The 23,142-nt window shown below is 47.8% G+C and overlaps 2 protein-coding genes across 2 annotated transcripts in view; one reads left to right on the forward strand and one right to left on the reverse strand.

The window, feature by feature from the left end:
• Positions 1–22,462, reverse strand: part of LOC149340033 (uncharacterized) — a 31,919-nt gene extending 9,457 nt beyond the window's left edge. Inside the window, exons 1-9 of the mRNA XM_089551040.1 lie at positions 22,282–22,462; positions 15,751–15,798; positions 13,914–13,926; positions 12,286–12,371; positions 10,797–10,820; positions 8,961–9,083; positions 7,166–7,335; positions 4,122–4,325; positions 1,684–1,793 (exon numbers count right to left, since the gene is read on the reverse strand). Coding sequence (XP_089407166.1) covers positions 1,684–1,793; positions 4,122–4,325; positions 7,166–7,335; positions 8,961–9,083; positions 10,797–10,820; positions 12,286–12,371; positions 13,914–13,926; positions 15,751–15,798; positions 22,282–22,462 — 959 coding nt within the window. The remainder of the gene's footprint in view (positions 1–1,683; positions 1,794–4,121; positions 4,326–7,165; positions 7,336–8,960; positions 9,084–10,796; positions 10,821–12,285; positions 12,372–13,913; positions 13,927–15,750; positions 15,799–22,281) is intronic.
• The window catches only part of LOC149340034 (uncharacterized), a 48,255-nt gene continuing 32,292 nt past the window's right edge, over positions 7,180–23,142 (forward strand). The window contains exon 1 of the mRNA XM_089551041.1: positions 7,180–7,341. The gene's annotated coding sequence lies outside the window, so the exon portion shown is untranslated. The remainder of the gene's footprint in view (positions 7,342–23,142) is intronic.

Consider the following 23,142-nt stretch of genomic DNA (forward strand, 5'->3'; position numbering starts at 1 on the left):
TCATTTTTACGCGTACAAACCGCAGGCTCTATGGCTCAACTCAGGGACGGATTTAAGAGGCGAGGGGTGGCCGCCCCGTCAGCGAGAAATTTTGTTTGGAGAAAGCATCAAATACTGTTTTTTTTTTTTTTTTGAGAACGGAGCTACGGCTTCGTCAAGCTGCTACTCGCGCAGCTTTTTGCCCTAGCCACCTTCTTTCCAGTAAAGAAAGTAAACAAGCTTTAAACTAATGCATTTCGCAAGTACGACAGTCTCCTTCCAGGAGTCATCCGAAAATCCGCCCATGGTTTGACTTTCTCTAAGCTGGCACACGGCAGCAAATCCGGTTTAAACTAAGGATTTCTTTTTTCTGGAGGGTAAGGCACAGACGTTACACACTTCATCCATTCTTGTTATTTCTCGATTAACAACACGCTGGTGTTTTTGTCCGTTTTTAACAACTGAGGTATGAAGTGCGCCATTAATGTATCAATTTCAGGGGTGCCGCAGCGGTTCGATCGATTCGGAGTACCTCACTATGAAACGAGTGGACGGCTGACTGCATAGTTGTCATCATTTTACAAAGTCGGTCAGGGCACAGTTGCGGCAATGTTCCTCACTCCTGACCCAGCTTGTATATGTGCTCGACACTCACTGTCCACGCAGTGTATGTCCAATCTGTTGACTGCATGCCGTTACACTCCTTGTGTCCATGACATGGAGCGAGAATGTTTCTCCTATTACATATTAGTGAGCGCAAATGGTCGCTAACACCAATTAAGAAATGCTTGCCGAAACTCCGCAGTAGAACGAACACGCTCAGTTACGCTAAACCCAAATATGCAATAATTTTCTTTTCGAATATACGAAAAACGAGTAGCACGGTAAAGACAGCAGTGCGAACGCAGTTGCTCTTCGATAGAGAGCTTGTCACTGTGCACGTGTCTTGCTTCCTGGCGTTGCTCGCGGAAACATCAGATGTCCACAGAAACTAACATGTGCACGCACGCACATATCCCTCAGCAGATTGGATGCCATCCCTTACAGAAAAGTTTTAGACAGTCTATAGAGTCTCTGTAGACTTCTGTCTATAAAGTTTATAGACTGTCTATAGACAAAAGTCTATAGGCAATACAACTGCCATAGACAGTCTATAGACTATCTATAGATTTATGGCCATACACTTTTAGTAGACTTTTGTCTATAGACAGTCTATAGACTATGAATAGACAAAAAGCAATATCTATAGGAAGTCAATAGAGTCAATAAGAGGTCTATAGACTGTCTATAGACCATTTTTATAAGGGATAGCCTGATGCCATCTTCGCACACTTTTCCAAAACTCTGCCAAAACACCTTTTCTTCTCAACGCAATATCCGGTATGCTGCCCAACATGGAGCAGCTCTACGTCCACACTTATCCACTCCCTATGGGAATGTCCGGACCCACCGGGACACCAACAACCATGCATCCTCCACTCGACTTTCTCCTCTTGGGAGGATGTTCTGTCCAGCACACGCCCACAAGACCAGCAGCGGCTGATCGAGTGGCCGCGCAGGATAGCGACAGCCAACGGAGTCCTGGACTAAGGACACTGTCCGAAGAGGATGGCGATAAACTACCAATCTACCATTGGTTAAATAAAAGTTTCTCTCCTCCGTTTGAACGCCGACTACTGGCAGGGGCACCTTGAATGCGCTTACTTCGTCTTGGTGATGACCTCGACGAAGCTCTTTGCGTTGGACACTGTTTGTAGCCACACGCCAAGAAACGTCACCGCGCCTTGCTTGTTCTTCAAGACTCTCTTCAGTTGCTGAAATAAGCGAATAGAAAGCGTCGTTGTGCACAGGGTGCGCCCGTCCAGTGAGATGAAGCAACAAATAAAGCTAACTTGCCTTTAACTCCATTTTACTTCCATGTCCTGCAAGGGTCAGTTCGTGGCCCTTTACTATCCTTAAGTGATGTATCTGTGACTTGCCCACTCACGCTCTTCAAAAATTTTTCTATTTGTGGATGCCTGAGTATCTCATAAAAGAGCTAATCATCCCGACGGTTTGCTTGTTCGTAGTAATATTAAATGCAGGTGGCGTACTTGGCTTATGAAATTCGACACTAACAAGTGTAAATAAATTATTCCGCACTAATCTTCTGCGTCCTACCTACTCACTCAATAACGGCATTTCTTTAGAATCTAACTTCATATGAATACCTGGGTGTCGATAATCAATCTTAGAAATCAAGCGTAGATCAGAGCCTCTAAGACCGATTGCACAGTGGGACAAAACGACCAAATTTTTTCACTCGCACCACTATAACTATTGCTGTATACTACTTACATACGTCAACATCTCGAATGCGCATCGTCAGTTTGAGAACTTGGGCATGGCTCGCCCAAACAATGACTACAAGCAACAGAGAATAGCTCAGCCCGATTGGCCTCAGCTATCACAGGACAGCCACAATTGTATGAAAACATTATTCGCCTACCGCCATTGTCAGCTCCTGGAATATCATTTCTTTTGTGTCTTTTCGGTTAAATATGCTGTTTTACCACAACTTTACTACATTTACGGTTGAACCGATATCACACCTTTTATGTGTAGCGAATAACAAAACCGCCATAAATCGCGTGCGTTCGCAGGAGACGTCGGAGCAGCGAGCGCGTCACTGTTCTGCTGAGCGCAAATGTCTTGCGGCGGTCATATTCCAGGCCGTGCAAAATGAAACCGAAGCCTGAAGCAGAAGCAATGCTGCATTGAACTAAATAAAGCGCATTGGGTCGTATGGGTCGGGTCTTCTGTACTGTCGCTACTAAGCCGCGGCGCATACGTCATCAGTGGCGCTTAAGAACTTGATGCCCCTACTTCTTTAAGGTTGTGTTGTGAGATGGCGTGAGCCGCCGGAGCTCGCTGGAATCCTGACGATAGCGGGCAGCTGTTCCAGGAATCAGGAGGGAGGAGGGGGTAATAAGGCGAAGTTAGACCTTCGTAGCAGTGAAAGAGTCGACGTCTCTCTCCACCGGTTCTCTCCAATTCTTCAAGGAACACGCTCGTATCCTCAGGTTTCATTCAAACAGACTCTTAACCACATTGAGGCTTTACTTATGAGAAAGCCTTTCGATTTCCTATTCTCGTCTCCTGGTCAGGCTTGTTCAGTTTTGCCTACACCCCAATTTGCCCCAACAGCATATTGAATCAAGGCGCCAACTGTTGTAATGGTACGTTACGTAAATTCTCATGGCCCTGCAATGAAAACACTTACCCTGCAGGGGCTGCTTTAAGGAAACACTAAGAACGAATTCAAGTTGTCCTGTGTCTGCTACATGGTACCGTGTTCTATATTCATAAAGTTACCACTAATATCAAAAAAGGAGCTTCGTAAGCTAAAAAAGACCAAAAATTTAAATACCTGTGCCACCATCAGTGGCTGATTTCGGTAGTAAACTGCGTGCGTCGACATTGCGGATCCCAGAAGCAGTGCTCATTGCCATTCTCTTCAAAACGGTGGCAAACAGTCCCTTTCAGTGTCGAGGTCACGAGTTTGACTCGAGTGGCTTGAAAATTTTTAAATTCAATCTTCTCGGCCATAAATTCGTCTTTTGCTGCCGGCCAAACGTCAGCATACCCAGAAATAGTCGGATAATAAATTTTACTGAGAACAGTAAATGGACGAAGTTCTCCTCAGTGTCCCTTTAAGGGAGTTGGGAAAGCGCCTCCGACTCCCGTGATAAAATTTCAGTTGAAAAACCATGACCTCCCGCTTCTTTTTTTTTTTTTTTCGACCCAAAAGTTTCAGTATGTGCATGGTGAAAGGAGGACCACCCACTTTCTCCTCACCCATAAATCCGCCCTTCAGACATTCGGCTGAAGGTTACATGTTTTCTGTGCGTCTCGTCAGGCCTTTTCCTTTTCTTTTTGGAGGGAGGCGCCGCACTGAGCACGAATCACAACAAAGGCACGTATATTTTCTCTGACGTACGGCCTGCAAGAATCGCGTAAAGCCAGGGTTTACCCAGAAATTAAGGGCCCTAGACTTGTAACCTGCCTCCGTGAGTGGACGCGTTGTGCCGCTGTCGCAGTAGTTTCCATCACGGTACCGCTGCTGTAGAGGAAAAGGCCCATCACGCGCGATCACGACCAACCTGGAAGACGCTCGCGAAGCTGTCCGTGGTGTGCCACTGCTGGGCGCGGAGGTTGAGCGTGCCCATGGCCAGCATGCGAAGGTCGGCCAGCGCGTTTAGCTCGGCGCCCATCGCCTCCAGCCGGCGCATCGTGCTCCCGGACTGCTCGCTGTTCAGCGACGAGAAGCTCACGCCGCCCACGGTCCGGTTGGCCACGGAGACGCCCTGGCGGTGCAAAGGAGCAAGAACGGGGGTTGCTCGACGTTATCGCCAGCGTGGCGTAACTGTGGACGCTATCACATTTTATATATTTCACCGGAAGGGGGGGGGGGGGGGGGGATTACACACTCTGCGGTACTCTGCAAACGATATGAATAGCAAAGAACAGTTCCCTGGAAGACAGCGAGAAAGTTTCCGCATTTTAAACTTCACCAAGCATCGCCACTGCGACGTGTTTCCAGGAAAGCCGAGTCCCCGCACCGAAGGCGCGTTGCAGGCCTGGATGGCATGCCGTTATTACAGAGTCCGGTACTATACACTCTAGAAGAAAAAAAAAAAAGCTGCAGGCAAGAAGTCGAAAAGTTCGTCTTTGTTCGCAGTGGCGGAATGTACGGTAAGCCTTATAAGACCGTAGCCATCTCCTGCACCGCCACTGTATCGCAGGAGACCTCGTTCACGCAGCTGTTTTCGCTCCGATTACCGTCGCGCATTGTTTTCTGCATGAACGGATGAATAAAGTTATCAGAAGGAGGAAGGCCAGAAGCCTGTGGTAGGGGAAAGGGGTCTTTCTGCGGACCTCTCATGAAAAACGGGGAGCTAGCAGTACAATGTGGTATTCCATTCTTACTTCGGCGGCGGAGGACCACCCCTCTGCCAAACGACGAAATTCTTTAGACCTGGTTGGCGCCATTTTGCAGAGCATGGCGGTGTACCACAGCCTCTCGGATTCGCGCGCAAAAAAAAAAAAGATAAGAAAATGGTGTCAATGCTCGCAGTTTACTTCCGAAATCGGGCGATCGTGGCGACATCTATAAAACTCCATTGCCGTAGTCTGTCGGTAGAAGGCATCTTTAATTTGTCCTTAGAGTCCCTTTAAGTGGTCACGTACGCGAAAGGAGAGCGGATAAAATGTGAGAAACCAATTTCAGCCCCGATGTGAGTTGGCATTTAAGCGGTCGCTTGCATAGTTGACACCACTGCCCTTTGGAAAGCTTTACCGTCTCATCACGGGCGCGCTTTATTATTGGCTTTAGCATTAGAGGACTCATGCGGACGAAAACTCTTCAGCGGCCGTCTGTACGTCGGTGACCAGCCTCTGAGAAAGCAGAACAAGAAACTTGCCATAATTATGGGCTTGAGCAGCACGAGTAGCTCAGCTGCGCTGGCAACTGCTTCAGACAACTCGGCCAGCGGCGCAGCCATTTGTTATACTGTAAGCCTATCGCGCTGTGCTTTGGACGTCGTCATCATCCATTTTCATTCGTGCCTCTTGCTCTGTGCATTGGCAATCTTCGTCTTCATCACATTCATCCGCTTTCAAACGCAAAAGCACGCGGCCACTTGGACCCAAAGAGAAAGGGCGAGCGCCACCTGACGAGCATAGAACAAGTCCCACAGACCATCGGAAGATTTAATCCACCGCAGCAGGGCAACAAAGAACTTAAAATGTCATTGGTGTAAATGAATTCAGCTTGTCAACAAAAAGCGCTCACAAAATCTGAGCCCACATGCTAACGCATTCCCTACGCATCAAATGAATTGATCGCCGATGAATTTTCTTCCGTAGTTACGTTATGGAATACGACTGCGCTATCGGAACCTCAAGAGTGAAGTAATTGGGCGTCCTAGCCACATCCAATAAGAGGACTTTAAAATGAAGCGGAACTAGTAGAAAAATAAAAAAAAATGACCGAGTTTAAACGCCGTTAAACCGAATATGCCGTGCGTAAGCTCTTGAACTAGATTGACTTTCGAACTTTCGAACTAGCTTGACTATAGCAGTACCTTGTCCTCCAAGACAATTTTTTTCAAACTTTCGTACCACGTGACCTTCCCCTAGCCACACCGTATCCAAGTCATTTCATCTCAGAGGTCAAGGGTCAAAGGTCAAGGCTTCAGAGACTCGTCGGATTTTTCAAGATTGCTAGTGAAGTAATGCCTTCGCACTAAAATAGGGGCAAGAAACGCGAGCGTCGTCTGCTGGCGCCAGAGCCAAGCTAAAACAGGCTCCCCATCATGCGTCTTCACGCATTACGGTTGCATGCCTACTTCGCATTAAGGCACAATACGCTTTCATCTGGGAGCAGAAGAAACAAAGTGGACACAGTATGTCCAGAATGGTTGCAGTCTTCAGTGACGACGTGTGTGGCGCAGACAGCTCAGAGATCAGCATCAGGATACTTGGTCCTCCCTCCATTAGTTGTGCGCTGTGGAATGGGAGCTATACGAGCGTGGAGAGAAGGCTTTTGTAATTGTGAGACGCAATACCTCGGAATTTTGTTGCCTTCGAGTCGCGTTTAATTTCGGAAGTGCGCTGAGCCATCTGGTAAAAGACCAGGAAAATCCGAGCTTCCCAGGAAGAGCCGAGCACCAGGCCGGGGGCAAGCTTATACCCACTATAAAGCCGCTGCGTACTTGGTGGAATTGGGGTCGAACCCAGCACCTCCTGCATACTATAGGCGTATGTTCGAACTACGGAGCCACCGCTGCGGTGTTAGCTACATGTACACCCGGCCAGTTCTTTAACAGTATCACCCGAGTGTCGAACAAACGGCTGTACAGCTATCTGTGACAAAGCAGAGCGGCAAAATAGGGTCAAAATGGTAAGAACATTACGCGCATGTGCATGTCCTCGGCTGTTTCGCCACGTCGCTTCGTCATAGGCCGCTGTACGGCCTTTTGTTCGACTATCGGGTGACACTGTTGAAGAACTGGCTGGGTGTACACTTTTCCGTGTGGCGATGCGCGTATGCATACATAGTTGCATGTAACAGTTAAGCGTGTTTCTACGTAGAGTAAATGAATAACCCAGAGCGAAGTATTCAAGCTCCCCGCCGAGAACTTACGCGCTTGAATATTTCCCAGGCGCTGTGGCCATCAGCCGGATCGAAGCCTCCCTCGTCGGAAGCCTCGAGGTCGGAAAATACGGCATAGTCGCACAGCCCTTCAGTGATTGGGTCCTCCACAAGCAGCGTCTCGCTAACGGTGCAGAAGACCAACTTCGGGCTCGTGTCTACTGTGGGTAAGGTGGGAACAAACAAAAACAGTTTTTATATGTCAAGCGGTCTCCTCGATGAGGGACCAACGACCATTTATTCTAACATGAGTAGTAATTTCTACTTGTATGCTAGACATGCTGATTTCTGTCAAGTTTGATTTCGTCGTATTTCTCCCACTGCATGCCGCATGGCCTCAGTGTAGGAATTTTGTCGCAAACTGCCAGGTACAGAGACGAATGGGCTTCTTAACATGGGGATAATGGTGCGTTTTTTCTCATATCGCTAGATTTCTACTTGTATGCTGGGGTTAAACATGTAGCAGGATAAAATATGGGCGTGTAGGTTTCAAGATTGCTATTTCAGGTTAGCTACCGCGGGTTTGACTTGGTTATATAGGCAAGGCTAGGTAAGGAGAAGCTACATATTTAGAAGTGAAATATAGATGAACTAGATGAAAAAGAAACGAACTATAATCACGAATTGATAGACAGAGAAGAAAGCACGTTTTTGATGACATGAACTCAGTTATTTGTATTAAATTTCAGTCAATTGGTATTAGTACACTCGAGAAAAAAAATTCATTAAGATGAAGAGGCGCACAAAAATTGCTCTAAACATGTATTCAACTCGAAATGGCATTTGCTGGCGACCTTAACAGTGCTTGACGAAAGCCCTGCGGGAGCAGTTTTTCTCTGCTGTGCTTTAACTATACTGGAAAATGCCATCAAACTTCTCTTTCATCGTGCAGCGTGATCAGCAGTGCGCTGTGCAGTTTATCTGGATATTACACGGTCGGCAACTTTGGGAAAAGTCAGTTTATAAAATGTCCGATTAAAGTTCCCTCATTTTTCTGCAACACAGAACCCCCGTGAGTGGTTTGCACCGCCGAAATTCTTTTCTTTGCAGTAACGCCACTGTCTAGAAACCAGCTAATGGTGGCGGCCAGTTTTCATGACGTCGCGGTTAGGCCTGTAGCGTGAAATCGCAGGTGAATGGCAAAGTCCTCCATGAAATGGGACTAGCCGCGACGTCATGAAAATCGGCCGACGCCATTGGCGAGAAGGCCTTCTATGAGGTGTATCTACCCCTGTGTTCTTGACCTGTATCCTACTGTAACTACTTTTTCTTCGCGTATGCCCTCGGCCTTCCTCTTTTGTCGATAGGTTTTTCTCTGGAACGTCTAAATGTACTTGATCCAACATTCAGGCATTGGAAGCCCGACATAGGTTCTTCTGTATACGTGCCTAAGCCCGGCATGGAACGAAATGTGAATCCCCTAATCAGCCAAGGTCCAAGTGCTGAAATCCCGTGCTTTATGGTAGAGATGATCCCGTGCAGTACTCACGTGCCAGTGCTAGTCCTTGAGGCTGTGTTGCACATGCAAATACAGCGTCTCTCTGCGTTCGCTCGGAAGACTGGTTCGAGCAAGAATTCATGGAAGATAAAGTATGAGGGAATATTTTGATAGACACTATAATTGCAAATGTTCTAGTAGGCCACGACACGCACACTTTGTCGGCACCCTCGATCACTTCGCATGCGCAGAAAAACTTGTTTCACAGATCGAAAATGCTCCAGATCAAAGCAACGAAACTGGTGATGTTCGACTGAAGGCCTGCAGTGGTGAATATGAGCGATTCACCTGTGGGCTCTGTGGTTGACATTGAGGGCGTAGATAGCGGTGGCGGACGCTTTGAAGCTGTGGTTTCTCGCGTGGGCTCCGTGATTTTGATGTCACCGTTATCCTTGGCCCCATCGTCACCATCTGGAGGGGAGAAGGAAGGACCGCGTCAGCACAAAACCGCACAGCGCCTCGGCTTCCTTGTGCGCGGTGCTCGCACCGCCCACAGGCAACGGTACAATTAGCACTTTGGTGCTTTCCCGACAGAAGTGCTGTCATCAATGGGGATGCTAGTGGCGGGTAGCGGTCAAGTTTCAGTGCTCCGACCGGAGCAGATCGATGCTCAATTTTTAGGTTTGGAGCGCACGCTGAGTTTCACAATTATATGTATATCAGGAGCATCTGTCGATCCTGTAGCGCTGGGGTAAGTACAATCCCTTGCTCTGCGAGAAGCAGTGTATAGATTTCGCCCGTTCCATGGAGCCCACACAACGGGCTCCCGTTCGCAGCAGCCCTATCCACGACATTGAGCGTGGCGTCACAAGTGAGGCAGGCATCCGCTCGGGCCTTTTCTGGTGGCACGGTATGCCGGTCGAATGAGGTCGTAGTGGATGCTATCGAAGGATGGTCCAAAGCGGGTGAGTTTTGCTCCCGGAGGAGGCTCCTTCTGTAGAAGCGTGACAATGCAGCTACCAAAGCTCAAGTGGTAGAGCCAGTCGGCCTACGCATTTACTTTTAAAGGTAAGGTAGAGTTTAGAGCTTTTAACGAGGACATTCGCGTTCTGTTCGCAAAGCATCCCAACTGCCGCGTTCATTACACTGTAATGAATTGAAGCATATCGGTGCACACCTTTCAAGGGGTGCTGTTTTGAGCTCCACACTACATTCGCGCCTGCCTCTTAAGCGGTTGCTCCACGAACACCAGAATGATGTAACAGGAAGCTGGAGGCTGTGAGAGTGCGCCGCGTTATGGATGATTTATTTTTGGAAGCTATTCGTAAAACGGGTCACATTTTGAGCTGAACTTCGGCTGCGCGAAAGGGCTCCGTCCCTGAAACGATGCGACACGCAATGCGCGACGCCGGGCCCGGAACCACAATGTCAGCTTCCTACTTATGAACCTATACGCGGAGGGCCCAAAAATGGAATGCGTCAGCTTTTCCGCGGTGTGGCCTCTCGTATCGGCGCTAGTCGTGTTCTCCGTGTACTTGTCCCACGCTCGTCTTCCATGAAGCCTCCAGAATTCTTCCTCTTAATCGGAGCCCCCACGGCCAGCTGCGCTTGATCGCTGCTGCCTTCATCGCTGTTCAGACCTCCCTTCTCGATGTGGAAGAGAGGCTGACCTTGGTCTCTTTTCGCAACGCCGCGGTCGTTCCGGCGTTCTATATCTTCGTTCGGTTGCCGCCTACAGCCGATTCTAGTTTTCTGAAGAACCAGTAATGCTTGCACTTCTGCGGCGCGTCTCGTCCTCCACTGCTTGGGTGGCGCCCACACGCAGCTAGATATATCAGCAAGCACAAGGCACACCACAGCTCATTATTCAGCCAAATAACGCATTGAAAGGTTACGGCTGACTGCGTTGAAAATTTAATGTAAGTTCAGCACCAGTCTTGTGACGATTCTGAAACTAAGTACCACGGGAGCTCCGGTGTCACAAATGGTCTAGTCGGTCGCTGTTAGAGAGCATAACAGGAATAAACCTTTCATTTGGCAGCTGCAAGGCATGTGATGACGGAATAACGACTCAGTTTATGCACATATGCTTGAATGGCCAGTTGGTGGCTGAAGCCGTAGTAATGCGGCTGCAATCGCTCGCTGATACTAACCACAAAGACGCGAAGCAATTCGGTGACTTACCCTCCACCTTCTCTTGCATAAGACCTGTAAGAAAGAGGAGGAGGCCTTTAAGGGCCGTAGCATGTGAACCCTGCGAACAGTTGCCACGGAGGCATTAAACTCATGACAGGCACACTTAAAGGGCTGCGAAACACTGCCTGGGGGAATACCGGCTATACTTCAGGTGGGTTCTTTATGTCACACAGATGCTGACTTAAAAAAAATTACAGGAATCGATGCACAGGAACGGGAGTTATTCAGTGAAGAAATTTCAAAATACAAGCAAACAAAACGCTGCCCTCAACTCGATTTTGGCGGGGCTTCCCACTCCTATTTCGCTCTCCCAATGACGGCACCTGGCGCAACCAATCAAAACAGCCAGCCAGAGCACGTCGCGGAAGTTTGTACTTCATGGTTGCCTGCTCTCTGCAACTCGTTCTTGCTGAGTCTGGCAGCGTTGTTTCCATGCCAGAGCGCCCCTGGTGGTGTATTTTTATTTTACTTGCTTTGCAGGACTTTTATCTAAGACAAGCAAGTTGTTTTTGTTGATATAATATAAAACGCAGACAGGTGACAAAATGTCTCTATTTATTCACACAATTTGCAGTATATTTACTGTTTGTCCGGTCATCAAGCTCGCGCCAGGTGATGTCATATCCGCTGCTAAAAACCCGCCACTGTGTGGCGACACCATCAGAGCCAACGTTACTAGATTAGTAACGTTGATCAGAGCCATGAAGTTGTTTTCGGGAGGACATTAAAATATTAAAAAACGGAATGTACGCGGTATTACCGACGCTAATAGCACCATTATAACTCACTGTATGCAATCAACAGGCAAAACAGTTAACGTCAAGAGGGGCTAACGGTGGCGGTAGAGGGGTGAATGAATTTTAGAATGGAGGGAATATGAGGACAGGGAAAATAGCTCTGCCGTGTCGTTTCAAGGAATTCCGGATGGTTGTTCGGTTTCGAGACTGCTTTATGTTGTGCACAACCCACTTTAGGCAGAGTGGCCGCGTCGTCTCATATTAACTGTGTACGTGAAAGCTTCATTGCGAGTGATCCCTCACTTCTGCGCATTCAAATATTTCGAGCGATATTTCAGGCATAGCATTCAACTGTCACTGGTCAGTTATTCGAGCTAATGCCGTACGTTCAGAAGAGGGTGAAGAGGTGTTAGAAACACAAATTCCACCGGCAGACGGCTCCAAGAGGAACCGACAGGCTGCGTTCGTCCTGTCAGCTTCCATTCTCGGTCCCGTCTGCTGGCAACCCTCCATCGCACGATGCACTCACAGGTATCTTATGGCACACACCACGTGGGATGTGTTTTGTTACCTGGCCACATCACAACTGCAGAAATAATTTTATTCTGAGAATATGACTTGTTAATCTAGCCTGCGGTACGTAAAGGTGAAATCGGACCACTCAATCGGCACCGCGAATATATGTTTTCCGCTGTAATCCGGCGCTGCAGTTTGCACGAGCGGAGCGCGTGTGAACTCACCCACTATGAGGCCGGCCATGATTGTGAGGAGCAACAGGATGACCAGGAGGAACAAGCTCGCCTTGACGATCTCCAGAGCCGTAGCTCTGCGAATAATTAGGCAGAAATTGCGTGAAAAGAAGAAAAGAGAGCAAAACGACGGCAGGAATCAAGGGCTGCCGCATTGCCTCCACGGACGGTTTTACGGAGAGGATCGTTTTATTCGGGCAATGCATTTTTTTTTGAGCTTCAGTAGTAAGGATTCCATCTCGAAAAAACCCGTTGTCTGTCTTAAGCCAACTAGACCTGCAGCAATAAAATATATGGCCGTGACTGCGCCGCGCCTTGGTTTCGAACCCCCGGCGGTGCGAACAGATCATCCTCACTGGCCACTACACGAGAATACAATGCTATCGTCGCAACCGATCGCGCGTTGTGTTTAACTGCCACTTTCGCGCTGTGCTTTGCATGTCGTCTTCATCTACTTCCATCCGTACGCAATGGATCCAGAACACATCACTATCGAACTGCCCTCGTAAGATGCGTTAAGCGGTCCCCAAATTTGATAATGCATTACCACTAAGGTCACCAATCAGCGATTTCGCCTATCTTTGCCTGAAGCGAGACTTTGGAACCCTAGCCTCGACGACGATAAGACAGGAAAAAGCGCTGAATTTTGGGGGGCTTGTTGGTCCATTCTGACATAAGTAAAGCAGCGCGAATGAAGGGGCCCGAAGGCGAATTGAAGACTAAACAGAAAAAAGCGCTCTCTCATCTTCGTCTCGCCTTCCGGCTTCTTCATTCGCGCTGCTTTACTTATGCCACTCTTGCTTTTATTCCATGATAGAGGCTGTGCGCATCAAGGTGATGTTGGGAATCTGCGATGCTTAGATACTCTTTCCGACGTCTACTGAAGTGCTTGCCTTCACCCGCACATCCCAGGCGTTAACTGAAATGGATGCTTTTCTTTCTCGCCTCAAAAATCACAATTCTAGGTATTAAATGAAAAAACTTAAGGGCCTTAACCACATTCTTGAAGGAAATTCGATAGTCTATAGGTTGTCGGCTATGGCGTCTACAATGAATGTCTAATGTTCTTCGGATTTTCCCGCCAAATCTCCGGTTGGTACCGATTACATAGTCCTTACCTATGTGATATGCATGAGTAACCATCATATGGGATTACATTAATCCGCTACCTGACCACATCACAACTGCAGAAATAACGTACAACGTACTAGTATCATTTACTGAAATAGTCTAGCGAGCCCTAGATTATGTGTATCGCTAACAATACGCTTGCGATCGTCGCCACATACTCTGTGTTGCTTGTGAGCAAACCAGGATGAGGTGCTTACTGAGGAGCTCGTGACGATATACATATGAAAGAAGCCAACAGGCACCTTAGTTCCGGTTTCCTTACCTTGTTTCTTCTCAGGCACATTGATAATTCGGCCTGGCTCCCTTGGTTTTGGTGACTGTTGGCTTTTTTCATATGTATTTGTCTTGCCTATGTTTCGCCTTGTTCTAATATAGGAGCAGTGTAATTGATTTATTGCTTTCTATGCCAGTATAGACATCAGGCTATAGAGCGTGTACGTGAACATATTGCGCTGATGGCACACCTCACTATCCAGACGGGTACTTACTTGCGCTTTTCATCTTTCGTCAAGAGCCAGGTGCGAAAAAAAAACAACGAAAGTCCGTCATACGCGAGCTGGCGCCAAGGTTCAAGCTACACGTCAGACTGGAAAAACTGCGCAAACGCATTAGTTTTAAAGCCGCAGAGGAGAATTAATGTAAACTGCTCATTACTTCAGCATAGCCGTCTTCGAGCGCTGAAAGACGAACAGGACAACAGAGGCAAGCGGAGCGCTCCGATGGCATTGTCTTTCTCGCCTGTTAGCGCTATAGAAAATGAGAGATGCCAGCGCGGCGTAGAGGAGTCGTAGGCCCGAAGACACAAGATATCTCTTTCTCAATGCGTAAAACATGCCGAGAGCTTTGTTCACTCACGGACGGTCTTAACACTTGCGGCACTGTGTTGAACACGACAATGAAAGAAAATCGTTCACTTGTTTGTTTCATATTATAAATCGGAGTAAGCACCTGACACTGCACACACCTCCCAATGGGCACTGAAGCTACCTTGGATGTCCTGGGGACGTGTGGGACGTCTTGTGGACGTCCAGTGAACATCCAGTGGAGTTTCATTGTTCATTGGGCTATTGATCGTGAATATGTGCACATAGATGACCTTAAAGTCTCCAAATACGATGCGTAAGAATCTAACGATTGGTTTTATTCCTTTCCTAGGCATACTGGAATGGATTGCAGCTAGGTTCAACTTTAGGCGTAGAATGAAACGGCATTTAATACAGCTCTCAGCATTTTCCAGCAAGAAAAAAAAGGGGGGGGGGGAGGGGGGGGGGAGGAAAGGTGCAATAACTGTCCTAATATCAAGATGTCCTCTGATACATCAGGTTACAGGTGTGCTAGTCGCTTGCACGATAAATTAGGCCTCATCCTGTAATTTGTAGTTTCTTTCCAATTCGATTACGACTTCAAGGCACTTTACCGGTTCTGTCTTCTTGCGCATTTATGGGAGCTGCGTGGGTGACTATCATTTCGTCTCCGACATTTTTATCCACATACATTGTGCGACATGTTGTCCGCATAGAACCAAACATCGTGACGATTTTGTGTCCGTCTGTCAACAGCCGGGGACGCGTAACCTGAGAAGCCGCTTGCTGGCGCGTGGTGGGAGTGCGAGCAGAGGGACAACTCGCACTAGAGATTCCAGATACCGAACTTGCAACTGCGCAACTTCACGCAGGAACCACATTCTGGCGCTCACAGAAACCGAAACAGGGGGTGAAAACTGGCATGCAATTGGCTACACCACACAGCGGATTTCAGAGTCCATTTGCGGGAATTTCGTGCCTTCAGCGATCTGTCATGGCGAATACGACGGCAAGCAATAAACTGTCATGCATAAGCTATTAAGCACGTTTTAATAGAAACGGCACCGGCTTCACTACTACGTATAGGCAATCGGTGCACTTTTTTCTGCTGGTATGAAATAGTGGACAGCGTATTTCTGCCCGTATACGTTTTAAGTGTCTCGCATTAAAGGGACACTGAGGACATCTGCATACAAATTTTGTTCTTAGCTAGTGAACAACGATTATTTGGCTGCGTATGGCTATATATGGTTGTGTTTGTTCGGAACATGCAGTTATTATTGACAAAATTGAATCTCAAATTTCAAACATCGAATATCTCAAGTGGAGTTATCTTCGTAGACATGCTGAGGACAGAAAGCGCGTGAGCGAAGTATTATTCAGTCAGGTCCGCGGTGCACAAGAAGCAAACTCAGTTGAGTTGAAATGAGCAAACAAACCTGCAATTCATTCGAACACAAACGAACACAGTTTCTGCATGCTGTATGCCTCCCTCCACAGCTCGTGTCAACGTCATACGTACCTCGAAGTGCTGTCGTCATCTCGGTCATGCCGGTCATTCCGGTCATGCCTAGAAGGGACAAACATTTAATGAAAAATGAGAAACCGTGCCTAACACATCGACATCTTATTTTCAACCAGGAAGCAACGGAAATGATTTACTTACCGCGGAATTTCAGTTTAAAGAAAAAAAAAAAGAAACACTGGCCCACTGCATGGTATCTTTCGAATGCGTTTTAAATGCGTATCCTTTATAGACTCCAGGAAGCTGGGCTTATTTGGGAAGCTGCAGGGCGTTAATGGGCTCCTAACCACCCATCATAATTTCCTTAGCATTTGTGTTAACCTTCGTTGTATGCTACCGTGATAGAGGGAGCCGCCGCGGTGGCTCAGTGGCTATGGTGGTCGGCTGCTGGCCCGAAAGACGGGGGTTCGATCCCGGCCGCGGCGGTTGAATTTCTTTGGAGGAGAAATTCGAGGCCCGTGTACTGTGCGATGTCAGTGCACGTTAAAGAACCCCAGGTGGTCGAAATTTCCGGAGCCCTCCACTACGGCGTCTCTCATAGCCTTAGTCGCTTTGGGACGTTAAACCCCATAAACCAACCAACCATTATAGAGGGCCCCAGCACTACATCTCATCGTTTGCCGGCATGCTTTCCAGAGCAAAAGAGTACGTCGATAATCCGTTGCGATACAGATGTCGTGAAGGACCCAGCGTTCTGCCGTGGGATTGGCCCAGGGTCAAAACGCATTAAAATTGGCGCATAGTGCCCGAGATTGCGTGTTTGCGTGCCTCCGTGTTAATTAATTATATATTTTTGTTCTGGTTCATGTTTATTGCTATTTTTCGGTGAAAACCGGGAAAGTCCACGGCCTACTTATAATCGACACCGGCGCCTTCCGAAGTGGCTATTTCTGTCTCTTTACATGACCAATAAAGCTTTGAAAGGAACGTGCTACGGCAGCACCCCGGGGACGCGGGTATGCACACTGTAGACCAAGCGTGGTATATTCGTGTACTTTTCTTTTCTCCTCTCTTCTTCCTTAAACCCCTCCGTCGCTACCCTCACTGCGGGGGTGAAGTGTCCACCCAAACAGAGATAGTTATCACTGCCCTCTCCTCATACCCTCCTCCTATTCTGATGCGCGTGTTGCACTGTGGCGCAAGTGGTGCCGTAGTGGTGGTGGTGGTGAAAAGCATTTATTAAGTAATTTACAGAGAGGTGCTCGGGGAGAGGCCCCTAATGGGTCTCACCTCTTACAATACTAGGCGGAGTCCCTCATTCCGGGATCCCGTTGGTCGAGACCGCTACACAAGTCCGCCGAACCAGGGCCTGTTGGGCCGATAGTTCCTGGCAGCTGAGCAGGGCCGCCTCCCAGTCCTCTCGGGTAGGGGAAGGGGTGATTGGGGGGAGAGAAGGATTTTTTCTGCATGCCCAAACCATGTGGAAGGTGTCGGCCACCTCCCCACAGAATGAGCAGCGGCCGTCAAAAGAAGGATTAAAGTGCTTGAGAACCGCCGGGCACAGCAGGGTGTCTGTAAAGAGCCTGAGGAAAATTCGTTCGCCAGCTTTACCCAGTCCTTTCATAGGAACTGGGTATCGCCGGTGTTCGGCACGAGTGCTCAGTAATTTCTTTAAAAGAAAGGAGAGAGCTGTGATCTGGGTTAAGCTAGGGTTCCGGAATAATTTCGACCAACTGGGGATCCTTAACGTGCACTGACATCGCACAGCAAAACGCTCCCGTGCTCCCGTGCTGTGCGATGTCAGTGCACGTTGAAGATACCCAGGTGGTCGAAATTATTCCGGAGCCTTCCACTACGGCGTCACTTTCTCTCTTTCAACTTTCACTCGCACCGTCCTCCTTCCCTCACGGCGCGGTTGAGGTGTCCACCAAGAAGAGACAGTTACCGCGCCTTTAATTTCATGATAGCCAGTTATGTATTATGTAGCTTCTGATGCTGATAAGTTTGCAAGGTGCTGCTTCAGGTCGTTTTATGAAGCTCGAGACAAATATAGGTTGCACCTGCTCCACATTTTCAAGGTTTTAACCGGTTTTACACCGGGCTTGCATTGCGTGTTTTCACAGCGCAGCTGCGGGTATCCAGAAGTGTCGCAGCCTCTGAGCAACATGCGAAAATTTTGCAAGTCATATTTCAGTGGTTCTCCGAAAGCAGTGCTTCCGGCTCCCAACCAAAAGTTCATCGGTTCGATTCTACGCTTAGCGACAATTTCTGTTCTTTTTTTTTGTGTGTGTGCGTTCGTGCGTGCGCGTGTGTGTGCATTTTAATCGAAGTTGTTTCCAAACAAGTGCCATTAATTCGGAAAGTGCTGAAGTTCGGCCTTTCACATGCTAATCATTTAAAGTGCTTAACAGAAAACACGAAAATGGCATTTTTAGAACTCCTGTACAGAAAAAAAATTCTCCTTTCACATGCAGTCACCTCCCACTGTACTAAACCAGGTCCATGAGTAATATGCGTACTACGTGAATCATCACCTCCATTACGACGTGTATAAAGGTGAGCACTCGCAAGTAATCCTGCCTCGCAGGATGGAGGCAAAGTTCGCTTGTAGGCCTCACGTAAAGGAAATAAACGGAGAAGTTCCAACGAAGGAAATCACTCGCAGAGGAAGTGAAGCGGCACATCAAATTGGGTGCGTTTCCGACCCCACTGAACTTGTTGCGAGAGGCACAAAGAACGGCTTTGGCACCGGTAGCCCCAGCCCAGTATAAGAGAGGCATCAGCTGCGAGTCAAGCATACGCGTGGACGACCACACTGATGAGCGCGGGGTGTTACGGTTCTCTTACCAGTGACGCCTTGAGTGGTTGTCATATCCATGGCTGCAAGGAGAAAAGTTTGGAAAATTCAGTTTCACTATCGTGGCACACAAATTGGGCAGTTTTCAAAGCAACTACTCACATCATCTTGCGTGACGATCGCAAGCCAAAGGCAGTAGAACTAAGCGCCTTTACGTTGCCTTTCTTCTGAAGAGCGTCCGAAGGTCTTTCGCGAAAACATATCACCCCAAATTTGTGGAAACTAAAAACTTCATGAGGAGTCCGCGTATACCACACGCAAGTGTACACAGTGGGACCTATCTAATGGTATAAAATTCACGGGTGTACTCCATAACCCATTAAAATTTTGATGCTCATGGCCCTACAGAACTCCTTTCTGATTGACCGGGCGTATTACACTCCTCGTTCTGAGCAATAAGCTACAGCTGCGGTACAGATGAACGCAGCAGATGGCGCCGCAATCGTAGCTTCGCTCTTCTTGATCACGTTTCGGCCACCATTGCAGCCGGCAGCGGTGCCACCGTGTGCCCCCACCCAATGTGGATTAAAATATAGTAGGATACAAAAAAAAAAAAAAGCAGTTGCTAACACTGGGCCGGGATCCGTGGCGTCCTGTATACTCCGCTGGCCAATCGCAACAGTAAAACAGTAAACGTAATCAGCTTTTTAATGTTTCACTATATCAAACAACCCACGTATAAAAATTCTAGGGCTCATAGTTTTTCTTATGACAAGCTTCTTGTTTAGCTAACAAGAGGCGTTTAAGCAGCGGGCTACTCTTTCGCCGTGGAGGAATTCTGTGCGTGGAGGCTGAATGGGGGCGGAGCTTCACTGCAGACTTAAGTTGTATCCGACTATACATTGAATTATATCCTTTATAAAATGAAAGAATCAAGCTGATAAGCTGTAGAAAAATAGTTTATCAACGATATGGCGACTCCACGGCCTGTAAGCCACTGCAGAGCTCTATATTCTTCGTTAAAATTGTTTTTGCTCTTGCTAAGAAAACGCTTCGAAGCTTACACTGCTTACACTCCACATTTCTGCTACTCTTTCTATTTGCTTTCATGCGTAAGTCAATTTTTCTTTTACAGCGCAGTCAGGTTTAGGAAGGGATAATGAAGTAAGGCCTTTTTTACCCTGTCGGCCCTGTCTGGTCATTCACATCCTCTCTCTGGCTAGTCAAGCGAAGCGCACAGATATTTCACAGATCAAAGAAAATTTAATTAGGGTATTAAGTTTAGACAAAGAAGTCTTGAAGCCGCTGGTTAGAGAAGCGGGATAAGCGAAAGGGACGGCGATCAAACTTTTGTGTTGCTTGGCTTGTTCCAATTCTTCTGGGGTCTATTTAAGCAGTGGTTGCTGAATGTGCAAGTATCCCTGGCAGTTTGCGAGGAAGCAATTACCCATGAACATCGGCCTTACCGCGGCCATAGCCTAAGGCGGCGCTGCAAGTGTTCCAGTGCACGCTTAAAAACTGCTGCCTTCAGCCGCTTGGGTCGCGACAATCGCGAGACCCCATTCTGAATGATTAGAAGTGCTCGTTTGGCTGATGACGCTACTCGTCTATAGGTGATCACGACGTAGCCGTTAGATAACGTACACCACATGTGGATTCACCCTATAAGCCACACGTAAGACCTACGAGTGCAGACAGGGGGCGTGAAAAGCACTACGGGCACGCCTAAGAAAGGCCTGCTCCTCTCGCTAAGCGGTGCGTAACGGCACTGAGTTCGACGCGGCAGAACAGCACCGCGTGTTGCTAATATTGTATACGGCTGAAAATGAACACTCTACAGCTTTCCACTAGATAGTGCACTATAGTTGCGCTTTATTGGATGTTAATGAGCAACTGGACTGGCTCAAATGATCCTGAAATCATATCTTTCGCATAGAAAACAGGCTGTAAGCATAGACAATGTGACATCTGAACTAAAACTTGTTACTTCTGGCGTTCCCCAGGGTAGTATATTGGGACCATTACTTTTTAATATGTACCTGAATGATATCTCCAACATTAACTCCGCCGCTCAATTTATTATCTACGCTGACGACACTAGCATCTTCTTTACTGGAAATGATCTTGATCTCCTTGTTCGGGAATGCAATGACACCTTGAGTGAATTAAAAAAGTGGTCCGAATCCAGATACATGCGTATAAATGAGAAGAAAACAAAAGCTGTCATATTTCGTCCTAAAAACAAAGTACTTCCTTCCCCCATCGAGATTAAACTAAACTCACGACGTATAGACATAGTTGAACAATTTAAATGCCTTGGAGTAGTTTTCTCTTCCAGCATGTCTTGGGAACACCACACGGACCATATTGTCACGAAACTGGCTCAAATAACCGGAGTCATAAGTCGGCTCAGATACGTCATTCCAAGAACAGTAAGGTTACTCCTCTATAATTCACTTTTCTACTCCTATTTAAACTACTGCCATCTAGTGTGGGGCACAGCTACGGTTAGCTGTCTTCAGCGTATCTACATTTTTCAGAAAAAGTTTCTTCGTCATGTTTACAATGTCCCCTGGGACTCGCCAAGCAAAGATCTCTTTCTACAAAGTGGTGTGCTAAAAATACACAACTTGTATAAATATCGCTTGAGTGTCCGGTTTAAACTCGAAACACGTAGAAATGTAAACCACATACGTAAACTTGCCGAACTACATACCCGAGATGCAAGCTACACAACAAGGTATGCGGAGACATGGATAGTCCCGACCCCACGGTTAAACTCGGGTAGAGAACGCCTGCAGTTCACTCTTCCGTCCCTGCTAAACGCGTATATATGTAATAATTTTGACCTTTTCGGTTCGTCAAACAGGTCTTTGCGTGCTTTGTATGCTAGCATGTAGAAATTTTGTTTGTGTGTTTTTTTTCTTTTTTTTTCTTTGCTGTCAATACCTGTGTCCACCCAATGTGAATATTGTGTCAGTATTGTATAATGTTCTTTCGTTTTATCTTGTACCTGCTCATTATTGTATACTTGTTATCACGCTTTGCAACTGCCTTTGTATTAAAAGCCTTGCTGTCAAGCTGCTGCCAAGCGAAGGGGGCTGCGGCTTAGTCAAGCTGTCTCTCACAGCTTTTTCGGCGCCTCCGCTGTCTGTATCTTTACAAGGCAGAAATAAAGAATTTGAATTTGAACTACGCCCTCGCTTGAAATCTACTTCACACCGAGCATTTCCTTAAACATAGTGGATTCTCGGCAGCACCGTGATGGCGCCAGGGAGGTGTAGCACAGCCTCCTCTCCGCGATGCACTCTTCTGCTTGTTTGGTAGTATAGGCGCGCTGTTCCTTTCACCATAATCATCAGCCTGACTTTGCCCACTGCAGGGCGAAAGCCTCTCCCATGATCTCTCCAATTAACCCTGCCCTTTGCCAGTTGCGGTCACCGCATTCCCGCAGATTTCTTAATCTCATCTGCCCACCTAGCTTTCTACCGTCCCCTGGTACGTTTGCCTTCTCTTGGAATCCACTCCGTTACCCTTAAGGACCAGCGGTTATCTTGCCTTCGCATTACATGCCCTGCCCAAGCCCACTTCTTCCTCTTGATCTCGACTAGGTTGTCCACTCCGTCCGCTTCCGATCTCTTAACGTTACACCTATCATTTTTCTTTCCTGTTCCTTTACAAGATGGCAAAGCGACCAGCTCCATTTCGACATTCCCGATTTTTGTGAATCTGCTTATATTACGGGCCGCATTTGCTGCGTCGGGGAAAGCGCGTCAGCGTGGGCAACGTACCGGGGTCATGCACGGGATGCAGGGCCCGGGCTTGAGGCGGTGGCAGCGCGACTGCGCCGGGGTGCATCAGCGGTGGAGGACGCGCCGCGCCTGGGTTCCGGGCATCGTACCAGGGACCGGGCATCGTGCGCGGTGGAGGCGGGGCGAATGCCTGCTGGGGGGCCCTCGTTGCTGGGTTCATCACAGAGAAGGCACGCTGATGCTGCTGTGGGCAAGTCTGAGAAGGCACTTGTCTTCTGCCTCGTCTACGGCGCCGCGTTCGCGCTCTGCTCAGTGATGATGATGATGATATCCTCAGGCTTAAGGCCGAGGTAGCTAGAAAGCTGGCTGTTTCACACTTTATTCTCTCTCTCTCTCGGGCTGAATCACGGCACGAGGGGATGGGAAGAAAGGTGCATGACCGTCGGCAGCAACAAGGAAACGCTTGTTTGGCCTTCCTATAAACGTAACATGTGAAAAACAAAACACGAATTGAAATGAAAAGAATGAAATAAAATGAAATAAATTTTGCCGTTATGGCGGAGAAGAGTGGAAGAGAGCCCAGCCCAAAAAACCAACAAAGTTCGATAGTAAGCATCACTCGGTAGCCACCTGCTGACGTGGATTCACTCCGAGATAAGAGCAACTAGGCCATGCGGCTGGATGACAGCCGTGCCTCTCGCGTCCAGGAGCCACTTTAGAGCGCGATGGGCAATCCTGCTTACAGTTTCTATGAAAATGACAATAGTCACAGTAATGACGAAAAAAATGGCAGGGTTTTAGCGTGCTAAAGCATGTGTTTAGTCTGAATGGCTCATGGCTTTGCTTTGCTGGGTCATCGACACGATATCAAACCCACGTGAAGATCTGATCGAGGTTAAG

Source organism: Amblyomma mixtum, chromosome 6 (assembly GCF_055824585.1).
Source record: "Amblyomma mixtum isolate Tamu chromosome 6, ASM5582458v1, whole genome shotgun sequence".
Classification (NCBI taxonomy): Eukaryota; Metazoa; Arthropoda; class Arachnida; order Ixodida; family Ixodidae; genus Amblyomma; species Amblyomma mixtum.